At 31.6% G+C, this 16,402-nt stretch overlaps 1 protein-coding gene across 1 annotated transcript; it reads left to right on the top strand.

The window, feature by feature from the left end:
• Positions 1–2,247: 2,247 nt before the first annotated feature.
• Positions 2,248–16,115, top strand: LOTGIDRAFT_230274 (hypothetical protein; the record flags this gene model as incomplete). Its single annotated transcript, XM_009047246.1, has 12 exons — positions 2,248–2,262; positions 4,858–5,208; positions 8,397–8,535; positions 9,125–9,243; positions 9,604–9,717; positions 10,079–10,190; positions 11,695–11,900; positions 12,756–12,887; positions 13,350–13,479; positions 13,831–13,973; positions 14,250–14,375; positions 14,778–16,115. 12 exons carry the CDS (start codon positions 2,248–2,250, stop codon positions 15,015–15,017), a joined length of 1,827 nt encoding a protein of 608 aa, XP_009045494.1. The 3' UTR covers positions 15,018–16,115.
• Between the last annotated feature and the right edge of the window lie 287 nt (positions 16,116–16,402).

Below are 16,402 nucleotides of genomic sequence, written 5' to 3'. Positions count from 1 at the left end.
AGGTTAAATTTTAACAGTCAGCACATTTTATTGTGGGGTTTATAGAATTAACATGAAAATTTAGAAATTATTATTGCTGCCATACATTTGCCAAATTGAAATTCCAATGAAATGAACTTCAGGAATATAAAGTTTAGACTAAGTTTCAAACGAAATTAGGTTAAGTTAACCTATGTTGTCTTATATTATATTTGACTTCTATAAACTTTAAATATCATGTTACTTATGACCTAGTTAATGCTGTTTATTTATATTCAATGGAGCATTTAGTCTAGAGGAATTCTCTGTTATGTATTTTTTATGAGACTATTTCCAGTATTTCTACATGAATATCAGATATAGTATTGAGTGTATAGACATGCTCTGTTTTATTCAAAATGACTTTGAATTAGATTTTTCTGAATGAAAATGTAGGATGAGATATATGTATTTAAAATTCAGAATTTAGATTTATTTGTAGTAAATGGGGTATTGAGTCTAAGTCTATAGGAATTTTTCCTTGGAATACTTATTATATTTTTGAATGAAAATCCAAAGCTAAATGAGGTTTATATGTTTAAAATTGAGAATTTAATTATATTAGCAGTAAAAAAATGGTAATCCGAAATCAAACTGCAGGCCATAATTGTATGTTGTTGGATTTTGACTTTTGCTCTTTTTTTCAAACCTACAATCTACTCTTGTTCCATTCTGCAATTCTTGAGAGTTTCCGTAATGCTGAAAATTTGTTGCAGCGTTAATGGAACTTTCATGTTCAAGTCTTCGCTAGTGTTTTTGTCTTGTGCTTCTCTTAATGAGGAATGTTGTTGACACCATTCAATTGATTTTCACTTTTACTAACTGAGTATGTACTTCATATTCACTCATAATAACTATATATTGTAGAGATATAACTATGTATATAATAGTAATATTGTTTTCTTGGGGAAACACCTTTCCCATGACATCAATGTAGCATAAATATTATAGTGAAGGTTGCGTTTTAAAATATATAAATAAAAATGAATTGCATGGGTGGGTACATCATTTACATGTTCATTCATTTACTTTTTACATCTAGAAGTGACGCTGAATAATATCACTCATTGCACACTGCATGGATGTAAAACTCCATTCATTTCATCTATGAATCCTTTGGCTTAAAGAGACAGATATGCCCTTTTGATGGTTGATTTTAGTCTTGAATATATGTAAATAGTCTTCAGAATTACTAGAAATGTAAGAAAATCACATAATTCCTTTGAAAAAACTAGGAATTTTACTCACTATTTCTTTAATGTCTTTTCTATATCTCACAGGGTAATGTCATTATCACTTTCAATCGCAGATAATACTGGACACACATGGATTTGAAGGCTCAAATTTCGACGATTGGCTCAGCTTAAAAATTCCCATTTCTGAGACTAAAGTATATGATTGGTAAAAAAAAAATGGCAAACTAGTCCCTTTAAAGTCAAAGATCCCCAGAGGATTTTATATTGATTGACAAGTAAGCTATGTTCACTTATTATCTAGATCAACAGAGTGGGAATGAGTTCGATAGAAAATATATCACCCTTAATATCTGAGAGAAATATTCCCATCAATGTTGATTTGTTGAAGTTTAAATTTTTCGTCAATTAAATTCCAAAAAAACAAAAAATTCAATGATTCAATATTCATATCAATATAGTTGTTATACATATACATATTCATATTATGCTTTCAACACATGTTTCTGATATATTATCCATAATCAGTCCAGCAGGTTTGAAATTTGGGTTAAATATTTAGTTTTTGGACATCAATTGCCTAAACACATAAAGATGAGAAATACATGTATTAATGTTTGCAAAGACACATGAACAAATTATGGCAATCATAAGTGTCGACTCGTCTTGCATTTTAAATATATACATATGTACATACATTTATAACAGTTTATTTGCTCATGATAGTATTTATTAATGCTTATGTCCTTTTATTAATGCTTATGTCCTTTTATTAATGCTTATGTCCTTTTATTAATGCTTATGTCCTGAATTATTTGTGACCGGAAGCAAAGGTCAATATCTCAGCAATCTTTGATTAAGCATGAAATATAAGAGACAGTAATTTCCATTCAATTATATTGATCTTATTGAAAACCTGACTTTGAATACCCAGTGCTTTCAGTCAGTTAAGACATCTTGTAATGGAATTTCTATAGATCTCTAATTGGAATGTCGATCTCAGAAACATCAAGAGACTTTTCATATTGACTCTGGAATGGCTTGTGTTCAGGTCTGTAGAAAATGGTTTATTTCTTAATTAAGAGATTTTTATGGATGCAAAATATATCTTTATCCTCCAATATGGTAGAATTAAGACTTTGACAGAATTTTTAAATTGGAAAGTTTGGAAACACCAAACTATTTGATATGTGTCGTTCCGAACTGCACAAGAACTTTGTAAAATAAGATTTAAGAAATTAAGATGATATAAGTTATATATGAGTTGAATTTGGATAATGATTGGAGCAGAATTTTTCTGTCCGTACAAATGCCATGGAGAGATGCATCTTATAAAATGCCAACTGTTCAGATTTAAAGAGACACAGACCAGTATATTTATCACACATGAAATTTAAGAATTATGAAAGCACAGTCACAGACTTGAAAGTATCACTTTAACTGAAAATATGTAGTCCCTACACAAGTGTTAATTTTTTAGGTACAATGTTAGTCTTCATTGTCAATTTAAGTAATACATTGACAGTATTCCTTCAATTGAGTCTAGAGAGTGACACAAAAAACATTTATGCAAAAATATTCTTGAATAACAGTGGAAAGTGAAATTACAAATGAAGCTTTGATGATATATTGTAAAATTGAAATGAATAAATAATAAATTTAATATCAGTTGATATTGTCTATGGTAAATTTTGAAGTAGACTTTCGATTTGAGTATTTAGTAGCGAGATAACGTGTAGTGAAATTATTTTATAACTTGAAGCTTTCGGGCTATTTTGATAATATTGGACAGTATTATATAAGATATGATTGTGAAAATTAAAAAGTGAAATAAAATAAGATTTTATAAAGAGATTTGTGTCTTGATTAAAAAAAACACTTGGATAACAAGTCATGTTTGATCAAGGCTTAACTACTGGTTATCAAGTGTTGATTATCATATTGTATAGAAGATATGAAAATGTGTTTTATTGTTTTGAGTTATATAATATTGAAAGATAAGACAGTAATATAACATTGGTATATCTAAGTAATCTATATATATGTAAGTTAAAGATCTATGAAAATGAGAATTAATTGGCGTTTAAAGTAATACATGTTGTACAATTTCTGATTGACTTGAGGCCTAATTAGAAAGTATTGTTTAGTATTATATAATGAAAAATTAAATTGCAAGATTTTATGAAAATTAAAATCAGTTTGTTGGACAGATTGTCAAATGTTATATGATTTAGAAAGGATTTTATTTTATGAAGATTAAGTTGCTATAAATGTTTATTAGACTGGTTAAGTTTTCTAGTAGATTAAAAAAAGATTTCTCAGTAAAAGCAATTTAAATCTATCAAAATAATTATTAAATTATCATTGTGAAAGCTACATTTGGCAGGCTTTATTTATTAATGATGTAAATTGATGCTATCAGTGCTCCTGATACACATTAAAATTTTAGAAAACCTTTTTACAATCCCTTTAATTATAACACAATATGTTCATTGAACTATGAAAGGTTGGTAATTTACTTCATTCATAGTTTTCGTGATAAAACTTGACTAAAATTAGAATTTTTAAATTGTAGGGTGGGACTCTTTCTATAGTTTGTTGCTGCAAATGTTGGGTGTGTGCAATTTTTCTTTTGAAATGAATTCAACTAAAAAAAATTTGTGTTTTGATATCTAATATTTCGCAATCATTTGATATTATAAAAAGAAATGACTGGAGTGAACCAATTGATTTTTAAATGGATTGCTCTTTCATTCAGTTCAAGATATACACATGATAAACCCCAACTTTCAGGCTCTATATTTCTATCAGTGCAAACATATCAAAAAATTCAAATTAATCCATTACTTTGGTTCTTACTGTTAATCAAAAATCAAAGTTGATAAAGCTGTCAAAATAATGCAAAACAACAGTGTTAGATGGTGATGAGAACATAGTCTAATGAAAGCATTGACCTACCTAGGTCACAATGTAAAAATTTATGATAAAACAAGATGCAAGTTAAAGGTTAAGATATGTTAACTAAGGATGTCTCTGTAATGCTATCTGTGGTAGTATCATTTCTTTAACTGAAATAGCTGAAAATATAAGAGTCAATGTTCTTCTGATATATCAATAATTATCTAAAGATAAATCCCAGTGAATTCAGTTTAGGTCAGTTGGCAAATATCTTTGATAAGATCAGTTCTTATGATGTTAATCAGGTTCTTTTAGCAACGTGTAAAACTTGGTACACCGCTTAGAGTTCGGTTCCCTTATTTTCATTTATTTATATATATATTCCATTATTAGACGGCTAATACTTATATAAATCGAAAGCAGAGGTGTTCTAACGATTGGGAAAAATACCAGTATGTCTCTGAAGTCAATAATTAACTCGTAATTAACTGAACAAACTGGTATTTATTCCCAATCATTAGAACCTACATCGGATGTAGGATGTAGTACATTCTCACACAATCTTAGCAGTCAAGAGTACTTGATTTATTCATTAGAAACATCAATTAATCAAACAATAAGCATGATTTGACCAAGAAAAATAGGTAAAGGCAACTTTAAGGAACATGGTCGTTGATACAATATCTTTATGGACAGCTGATATAAAATGTGGGGAAGTAATAATAATGATAAATCTATATAATTTCAGGCGGTGCAGCGTGCTACCAATGTGGTATTCCAATCCCATCATGTATCAAGAGATAAGAGAGGCAAGGCTATTGGTAGTAAGTCAGGGTTTAGAGGTTGTACCATTTGGTTAACTGGTTTATCTGGGGCTGGTAAAACTACCATCTCCTTTGCTCTAGAAGAATACCTAGTATCCCAGGGTATACCTGCTTATAGTTTAGATGGTGATAATGTACGAACTGGTCTGAATAAAAATCTAGGGTTTACACCAGAAGACCGAGAAGAAAATATTCGACGTATTTCTGAAGTTGCTAAGTTGTTTGCTGATGGTGGTATTATCTGTATTTCCAGTTTCATCAGTCCTTACGCCAAGGTAGGTTTTAGATTTTCAATCATACCATCTTTAGCCCATTTGATCAGTGTATTGGAAACTTTACGTGACACCCTTTGCTTGATTTTGCCAAATGAATGATGGTCTGGGGTTCTAATCTCTGTCAACTTGTAAAAGCCTGTTGACCTTAAATAAGTCATATATTCCAGTTGACTCAATTGTAAATTATGGGAAAAGATTAATGCAAAGAAGTCAAGTACCTGTTCATCGTGAGCCTCCGTTTTTTGTTATCCTTGAAAAAGAGGTATTTTATATATGCAATCCAGTAAAATGAAAACTTCAATTTGTTTTTCGTGTTCTTTTTTCCTTTCTACCATTTTAGATCTTCGTCTCTGTAAAAATGTTCAACCTATCACTACTCAAACAAGTTTACTCGTTTCTTCTGCCAAATTGCGAAGTTAAATAAAGATTGGATAGATTGAACTGTCAAAATCAATCAAAATCTATCCAAATCTGAAACGCTAAATGATGATTCTAAGTCTACCTCATACAATCTTTTACTCTCAACATTTGTTTTACACATAAAATCAATTATCACGACAACTGGTTTGAAATAAAGTTAGATTTCTAATATTTGGGCTTACAAATCTCCTATCATGCAATATCTGTAGAATGTTGCATGTTTAAGTCAAGTGGGGGGCCCAGTTTATGAACTTTAATGTCTAAGTAATAATGTCTACCAGGTGAAGTTATGAATAATTTATCATAATGAAATTTTTATTTTTGCACTGTCATCTTGTCAGATAAAATTTAACTGTATCACTGTATACTAGTTATCTTGTTGTACCTGTGATAAAACCAACCCAGATATTGAACTATGATAAAATACAGTCCTATTTCTTGTTCTTTTAACTTGATACATTAGGTTTTTCAAGTACCGTAGCTACTTTGATATTGACCCCTATTGAGTAAATATTTATCAAATCATAATGCTATCTGTTACTGAAAAATGATAATGAAAGTCCTAAATAGAAAGTATCCTCTCTGAACATTGAAACTTCTAAAGAACATTGATTTTTAAGGTGCGGGCACACGAGCGGACTTGGTCAGAGATTTTTGTTGCCGACTAGAGAAAAAGTTTCGCCGAGGAGACAAAAATCTCCAGTCGGTCGTTTTCCATCATGTCGATAATCACATACAGAGCATGCAATTGAAAGGAAAATGAATCTGATGACGGTCTGTCTTGCAGACGATAAAACTATTGGAGACAATTATCAAACTTGTTTGATATTATAAATCCTGACAGGGACATGATAATCTTGTTGTAGCAACACGGGCACACGCAAGATTTTAATAAAGACTAATCGGTGACAGAAATTTTCAATCAAGACAGCTTGTGTGTCTGCACCTTTACTGAGAAATTTAGGGATAGAGATGACATCATTAGAACCCAGGAGAATTATCCATTAAGATTGTCATTTGTTATTTAAAAAAGATCTATCTGTAATCATATTGATATTAACTAAGTCTATTGGATGATATGAAATAACGTTTAAAGCAATATTCATTTAGGTATTTAAATTTCATGAGAATAGACAATTATTTCTATGTGATGAATCTATTAACAAGGTTAGACTATAGGTAATTTATTTTAATGATGGAAAATAGATTAAAATTAGAATTAGTATACACGGTTGAAGAAGCAGTAATCATATGCCTTGAAACTCTGTGATTTTCACATTTACAGAAGATTTTGTTAACCCTAACCTATTTTCCCTTCCAAGTCTTGATAGAGTCAGCAAGCTTCCTACCTCTTCCCCCTGTAGACCTAACAAGGCATAGATTTTAATAGTTCATATGAATAATTAAAGGACAGATTCGACTGTGAACACTATGATAAGTTTAGCTAAAAAAAAAATCCCATTTCTGAGACTAGGGTACGATTGCTGATGGCGAACCTGTCATAAGCACTGTATTGTTTCTCTGACTAATGATGAATATCACTAATATCATTGAATGGTATAAACTGAAACTAATTACCTGATACATATACATATACAAAGGCTAGAATATTTCTTATAAATCCTATAAACAATAAAGGACATTTGATATCAATTAATATCATAGGAAAATCACATAGCAATATGATAAACATGACAAAACAACAGATCATATTTCTGGTATCAATGATCGAAGTTTAAAATATAAATTGTATGAAACACAAGATGTGACATATATTTTAATGATATACTTGATAAACAGCCTGTATCCCTCGTGCTTAGGTGATATGATTTAAGTAATAGACATATATTTATGGTTTTATGGTGTTTGAGTCATGCTCAAGCGTGTGATAAAAGATTAAAGATGGGTTCCCTTATTTTCGTTTATGAAAATGAAAATGCTAATACCTATATGAATAGAAAGTAGAGGTGTTCTCATGACTTGGAAAAATACCAGTTTGTCTCACATGCCTATAATTAAATCATAATTAAAAATAAATTAAATTAAACCAAATAGGTTGCTTAATTTGACAAACAAGTAAACCCATCTTTAACGTTAATTTGTATGAAACACAAGAACTAGAATAATGTCAGAATAACTGTTATTTCATCATGATATCTTTTTATTATATTATAGCAATAGCAAAAAAATCTATTTTTTTATCAAGCGCTAATGTTTGAAAATGTATTTTAAAGAAAGGTTTTTTAGCCTTATATCCATCAGAATATGATAGATTTCTATAACTATCTAAGAGAAATCCCTCACGTGAATTTAAAGTCCAAGACAAAGCTTATATACGTTTTTGATTTAATCCTTTAGCGACATTTAGGGGTAGAGATCACATTAAATAACGGAAGACAATTTTATGGTATACTACGCCTTAGTTTTATTACACACTACGTTTCAACAATCTACATTGTCATCACTTCACTTCACCTGAAGATGACAATGTAGATTGTTGAAACATAGTGTGTAATGAAACTAAGGAATAGTGAAGATGACAATGTAGATTGTTGAAACGTAGTGTGTAATAAAGCTAAGGAATAGTGAAGATGACAATGTAGATTGTTGAAACGTAGTGTGTAATGAAACTAAGGAGTAGTGAAGATGACAATGTAGATTGTTGAAACGTAGTGTGTAATGAAACTAAGGAGTAGTATACCATAAAATTGTCTTTGATTTAGTGAGACATCCAGTATTTGATAGCTTTGCCCATTTAATCATTTAAGGATAGAGAAGAGGCCAGAAGACTTCATGAAGAAGCTGGGTTGAATTTTTTTGAATGTTATGTGAATACACCTATTAATATCTGTGAAGAGAGAGATGTGAAAGGACTCTACAAGAAGGCCAGGGCTGGAATAATTAAAGGTTTGTACATGGACAATATTTCTTTTCTGTTTCTAAATATTAGAAATTGGTAAAATTGGCGTAACATGTATGATTCTCTCAGAAAATCTGTTTATAATATCAAATTAACTGCATCATAAACCACTACAACGTGGAGTTTTAGTAGAATTGCAATTACTGGTTTAAATCAATGCTATCAGTGTCCTTGATACACATAAAATGCAGAAAAGTAGGATGTAAGACTTCATTCATTTCATTTCATTTGATACACATAAAAGGTTTAGAAAACCTCTTTACTATCTATGTAAGAGGGGCTGACATGGAAAAAGCGTCTAGTCGTTCGGATGGGATAATAAACTGAGGCCCTGTGTGCTAGGGACTATGCACGTTAAAGATCCCTCGACAGTTGGAAATAGAAAAAGAGCAGGCTAATGCTGCTGTCTCGCAAAATTTCCCTCATTGCATCCTGCATGGCGTTACCTGTTTTCATTAGACCATATGGGGCAGAAATGTAGGATGTAAAACTCCATTCATTTCATTTCATTTCTTTAATATCTTTAATAGATATTCCCATGTTTTTAGTATATATTTGAACATATATATATTATAGGGTTTACTGGAGTTGATGCAGCCTATGAAGCACCTGCCAATCCTGATGTTACCCTAAAGGCTGGTCATATCTCGGTTGATGAATGTGTTCAAGAAGTTGTTACTATCCTAACTGAGAGGGTAAGTTGAGTTGATGGACAGGAATTTATATATAAGGGGGATGTAGCTCAATTTGATCAATTATCTAAATCTTATGATGATAAGCTTCCAGGTCGTCCTATTACAAATGGGTAAAGCACCAATTGGGTTGCCAGTGATCAGCCATATGTGATCTTTCTTTTAGTGGGGTTTACATTGAAAGAAAATTTGAAACTTTTATGTACAAGCGTATGATTCATCAGCATTTGAAAATTGAAAATAAATAAGCTAGTTGGCACTGCTGTCTTGACAATGTACCCTCTTTGCACAGCAGCAGTCCAATATGTTGTCAGTAGAATATGGAACTGGTATTTATTTATCAATTGATGTCTCTATTTCTAGAATATTGTACCAGCATCAGCTGTACGAGCTGTTAAAGAATTATTTGTACCAGAAAATAGAGTAGATGCTGTGAAAGCTGAAGCTGAAAAATTACCATGTGTTGATATATCAAAGGTAGGCGTCAAATATTTCTATATCACTCTGCACCAGCTACAGGGAAATATCTTGCTTGCATGCTTACTTCTGTCATATAGTGTCATATTCAGGCCATGTATTCTCAAAACGATCCTAGTGCTAGGATGTCCTCAGTTCCTATCTTCTAACATTGATTCTAGGACATCTAAGATCGTTTCGAGAATGGGAGCTCTGGTCTCTGAAGGAAATATGTCTCTAAGCTCATATAGAAGAGGATTAGAGCTTAAATGGTTACTGACTATTATATGAGAGTATGTGCTTATCCTTTGCTATGATCGTTAACTGTTTATAATATATTAAATATGTTTTTTCAATAATTATGATAATTATTTTTGTATAGTTGGATTGTCAATGGACACAAGTTTTATCTGAAGGATGGGCCACACCCTTAAATGGTTTTATGAGAGAGAAAGAGTATCTACAATGTCAACATTTTGGGTGTCTATTGGATGGTTAGTTTCATTATATTATTCTTGTATTTGCCTAGTACATGATTTCTATTATATCATGATGAATAAGAGAATTTTATGGGTGGATACTTTATGGATAGAATATTCAATGTTTTAATGTGGTATTCACATAGTCATTATAAATGATTACACACAATAATGAAATATTCTAGAGGTACCTATCCATAAAACTGTCTTATTTATCTTGTGCTTCTTATATGCCATTGAAAAGTTACATGCTTAGGATATACTGAAACTGGTATCTTTAAATTACAGTGGTCTATGTATTGAAAATTGGAAGAGGACTCATCCATGTACAATCTAGAAAACTCATATATTGCATTACCAATATTACCATATAATTTCTTGATTTTGATCATCCTAAAAATGGGGTGAAGGGAGAGTGTACTTTAGAGTATTCAAAATATTTTCAGTAATTTTTTAACCTTAAATCATATGTCCAAGATCTGCCAGTTTGTTACCTGTATTTGAAATCTCCTATACCAGTCGATTTTAGATATTATCATCCACATTAACTTTAGACATTGATGTCTAATGTGACATGTGAAATAGAATTATTCAAGCAAGAAAATCAGCTATATATACAATTATGTTTTCATGTGAATGAAACATTAAAACAGAACTTGAATCATGTTGTTACTCAGAGTTTCACGCTATGTGATCTTCAGTAAACAGTTCTGTTTTAATATTTCTATATCGCTGTACAATTTTACTGTGCTCTATTTTAACAGTGAAAATATATTATATAGAATAGTTCTGCAGTTCTGCACTGTTTATTATTTTGAATGACTTTAAGATAAACACGTACTAAATGTAAGGTCTAGAAATCTTGATGTATTTTTGACAAGGTGTAAACAACCAAAAATCAGCAAAGTTTAATTTAAATTATCACATTTGAAGAAAACATTAATGAATGTTGATTATTTTTATAAAATTGGAATATATGTGTATTTTGTTGAATATAAATTGAGTCTTATATTTTAACATATTTTAGATATCAGGAAAGTGAGGAGGGGGGGGGGGGGGAGTGATTCTCATCTTAATTGTTTTTTTTAGTCATTCTATTATTTTTCTGTCCTCAATTATATAGACTAGCTCTTCAATAATATTAGTTCATTATTCATTTCATTTGTATGGTAAATATCCTTTATTATTTCAATAGGTGTAACCAGCTTCAAGTTACAGATGTCTTATTTTATATATATTTTGTTATGTTTTATTCTCTTGCCATTACATCTGATGACGACACGTGTATATTGTGTGGAAACGTTATGTGTGTAATATTCCATAATATTGTCTTGTGTTGAAACGTTATGTGCCCAACCTTATTAAAGAAGTGTGTTATATTCCATAATAATGTCTTGTGTTTTGTTATATGTGCTCCTTGCTTCTATATGTCGTTCAAATCTTACATCTTATTTATAAACTAACCAAAAATAGTTATTATTCTTTTCAATAGTGAACGAATTGTATCTTGTTATTTCAGGGGGAGTAACCAACCTATCTGTACCTATCGTGCTTCCTGTTACCACGGAAGATAAGAAACGGCTAGATGGATGTCATGCGTTTAGTTTACGCTATGATGGAAGTTATGTGGCTGTACTACGAAATCCTGAGTTTTATAAACATAATAAAGAAGAGAGATGCTGTAGACAGTTTGGTACTAGTAATGGCAATCATCCTTATGTGAAGGTATAAAATGATTTGAGAGAATATTATCAAGTCTTAGTTGATATTTGAGTTGATATCTGGTGATGCCATTGGTTGGCTTTCTTAAAGTGTGGCCTAACTATCCCCATCTTCTGCTCTGGATCTGATCTTCAATTGACTGTTATTTAGAACGCTGCCACAGGTCTGGGTTCCTTATGGTGTTGGGAAAGTGGATCTGAAAGATTCTTCTCAGGCAGTTGTTAAGGAAAACTGCCCTGTTGGTGGTGGTCTTTGTTGCCCTCAATGTCCTGGCTCCATTTAGTAGGCACTGACTTGACTTTGGATTAGAACAGCTTGATCTTAATGTGATTTGAGACTGCTCCTGGCATGTAGACAAAAATTTCTTGTGTTTGGGTATCAGGGGGTGGTGCCGACATCAGACTGACTTTCGAAAGCACTGGCACAATCATGAGAATGTTTCTTACCTTGAGGATTCAAACCCACGACACCTAATCACCCAGCTTGCTATGGACTGTCAGGTGATTGTCGTATTTATTAGCAATGTAGATGGTTGGTAGGTAGGTAGGTAGATGACAAGTTGACGTTCGCTTCCAGCAGATGCTGATATCGCAAACTAGATAGTTGTTGGTAGTCGTAGTAGTTGGTAGTTGGATCATAGTTGTGTGTTATACAGGAAATATGCTACTACATTTTACATAGTTATGTTAATAGAACACATATTTGTAGAATAACTAAATTCACTAATCATTTGGCCATCCTACGACAAATACTAGTAGTTGTCTTAGCAATGATAACAGTGTATATATGTATGATATTTGTAGAAGGTCTATAACAGAGTTGATCTATAAATTTCTGATATATATGTGATATTTGTAGATGATCTATAATAGTGGAGACTGGTTAGTAGGAGGAGATTTAGAAGTCTTACAGAGAATAATCTGGAATGATGGGCTGGATGAATATAGATTAACACCTAAAGAACTACGCTCACAATTTAGAGAATTAAAGGTATATATTCTGATATAATGTAGAAGGTACCATGGCATATATCATATAGCTAATATATAGTAATATAGTTGAAATGTATGAACTATTCAACACAATTTTGTGGGTGGGTGGCAATATCTTGTGCTCTAACAATTTTAATAACAAGTCTGTTGGGGAACGTGAAATTCCATGAGAAGCATAGAGAAGAGAACGAATTGCAAAAAGGAATACTGTAAATGAAATGAAATGGAGGTTTACATCCTACTTTTCTGCACCATGTGGGCTGATTGAGACGGGCAATGCCATGCAGGGTACAATGAGGGAAATTTTGCCAGGACAGCGGTATTAGCCTGCTCTTTTTCAGGAAGGAATACTGAGAGAAAATCATTCTGCATTTGAGTTTTGTGTAAGACAGAGTTAGTAATATATTGTGAAGATGATTTATTCCTAGATTTTTTTATTTGATAACCATGTATATTGTAGGCTGATGCAGTGTTTGCTTTTCAACTGAGGAACCCGATTCACAATGGCCATGCTCTATTGATGAAAGATACCAAACGGAAATTGTTAGAGAGGGGATATAACAAGCCTGTATTATTGTTGCATCCATTAGGTAAGTAGATAGAGAGATTAGAATTCATTTGGAGGTTCCAGGAGTCAGAGTGTCAGTGCAAGAACTGTTGGTTAAACAGCACTTTCTGGAGTGCCAGTAGAAGAACTGTTGGTTAAACAGCACTAATATTTGACTTATTTTGTCAAACATTATATCAATGTATAATATACTTTCTTCGTGGGACAGTGACGTCAGACTTCACAGATTGTTGAAATATATCCAATTTGCAATAATATAAATCAAATGAGGAAATGTGTGCAATTATATACACAAATGATTGGTGTTTTTATCAAGCTGGGAAATTTTCACAAGTGTAGCTTCAACTGTTTCAATACTAAATTTTATTTATAGGTGGTTGGACTAAAGATGACGATGTACCACTACCAGTGAGAATACAACAGCATCAAGCTATTCTAGAAGAAGGTATATTAGATCCTGATTCTACAGTACTAGCTATATTTCCTTCACCCATGATGTATGCAGGTCCTACAGAGGTAAACAATATATTCATAAATTATTACAAAATTGACATTAAATTTGAAACTGATATGTGTTTCATTGATCCATTTATATGGAGTGAAAGTCGCAGAATAATTCATTTTGAAAAAGGTTTCTTTGAGCTGCCAGTGATCCAAACTAACAGAACTAGAAATTTTGTTTTATGATTTGATCAATGATTTGTTAATACGGTATCAGGTTCATTAGCTTCAAATCCAGAAATGACAGGCATGGTAACAAAATAATAAGGACGTGTCTTTGATTTTCTTCAGGTTCAATGGCATGCAAAAGCTAGAATGTGTACAGGCGCTAATTTCTACATAGTTGGGAGGGATCCTGCTGGAATGCCACATCCAGATGGCGGAAGGGACTTGTTTGATCCAACGCATGGTGCAAAGGTGAGCTTTTTTCTCATTTAACAACCTTAAATATGACATCTTTATTACTTCTGTTGACCCAGTAGTCATATTGCATTTATGTGGTCTTAAGATATCAATCTGTATTAAGAGTTACCTCTCTTAATAAGGGAGAACCTGAATAGAGAAGGTCGTCAGAGGTTTAACCAAGGACCAAGTGGTGGAAAGGAAACTCAAATTGCTTGTTAAACATGAATGTTGCTTCCTATATGTACATTGAGACAAGATAGGCATTACAAAAAGTTGATTACATCCTTGATGAATGATAGAGTCAATTCAACACAATGATGGTTAATTTACTGAGAAATGGGAATTCAGTTTCAAAATAAAATAAACAAAATGTCTTCACAGTTTTCCTGAGAATGTTTATGATTTTCTTTCTAGGTATTAACAATGGCGCCAGGTTTAACACAGTTAGAAATAGTTCCATTCAGAGTAGCAGCGTATAATACCAAACTCAAGAAAATGGATTTCTTTGATCCAGAGAAGAAAGATGACTTTGATTTCATATCTGGAACCAAAATGAGAAAATTAGCCAGAGAGGGTCAAAATCCACCGGACGGTTTCATGGCGCCAAAAGCATGGAAGATACTGTCTGAATTCTATCAGTCTCTAGCGAAATAATGATTAGTTTTCATGGAAATCTAGATTGTGCTTTTTTATATATTAATATTAGATTGCAATTTATTATATTAAACCACTAAACGATTATACCACATTAATTTTATGTCTGATTGATGAAATCTACCTAATTTATAATTTATTTTGGTTTCATTTGTTTTAAAGTTACTTACAGAAAGTTTAATCAGAACCAACGAGATAATGATGATGAAAATTTACCAATATGAACTTTGAGGTCAAAGCGCACATAAATCCTAGAAACTCGTGACCTATTTTTAATTCTCAATAAATGAATTTAAGTTTTTATTTTTAGTGAATGAAGTGAAATTTAATCAAGAAATTAAATAAAGTGATTGGTTGATTAAACAAAATTAATGATTGACAAATCAGATATGAGTTTTTGAGAAACGGCACGGGGACTTAAAACACCTGTCCTAAAATATTGGACAAAGTTCGGACATAAAAATAATGTGATGTGGGGAATAATCATGGTCTCTTTGTCAACATTACTCTTTGCATGAATTTTACTCAAAACTGGGAACAAACTCACATTTCAAGTTATAATTTATGATTATCATTCATGATAGATTTTATTTTAATGCTTTTAATCTTATTTTAAAGTCAATCCATCAGCTATTTTGAATTTGATTAAAATACAGATGGAGATGTTTTATTTCATGCATCTTCTGTTGGTTACTGCACTAGTCATAAATGATTCGAGAAATCAAGTTGAGTTAAAATTAGGACCACAAACATGTGTCGTAACCTGTAGAAAACAGATTGAGCTAAATTAGGTGCAATATAATTTAAATGAGGGAGTATTAATTTTAATTGGTGAACCTGTGATTTACAATGAATTACATTTTTTATTTTGGGTCCAGAGCTGGGAACAAAACTATTCATATTAAATATGTGAAGACGTTCAATTTATCTGTATATCTTTTGAGAAATGCGATACTCAATTTCCAAAGAATGCCTTCATACTTTCATATAATTATGCAAATTTTATAAAAATGCTATTTATTATTTATGCTAAAGTGATAATTAAAGTATTATGTTAATTAAAATGGAAATGAGTTATTAAAATGGTATACCGATTTTAGTTTTAGTTTTCAATCTTATCCTTTTCATATTAACTAAAATGTGACCCCACACCTCATATCAGGTATTAAGTTGCACTGTCTAGTAATAAGCTGGCAGTGAAGTATTAAAGGGGATTCAAATCTGGATATCAAATTGACTATATCTTCTGAACGGAGAAAGTTATTGAGATGGAATTGTTATCAAAATGTAGCATGTCAGGAATCCAAATACTAATAGCTCTACATACACCAAATGCTGCTTAATACCTGGTTTGATGTGCGGGGTCACAAATAATGTCCTGGATT

This window comes from Lottia gigantea (assembly GCF_000327385.1).
Source record: "Lottia gigantea unplaced genomic scaffold LOTGIsca_11, whole genome shotgun sequence".
Taxonomy (NCBI): Eukaryota; Metazoa; Mollusca; class Gastropoda; family Lottiidae; genus Lottia; species Lottia gigantea.
Note: the sequence above shows the minus strand (reverse complement) of the source record. Positions and strands in the feature narration are given on the sequence as shown.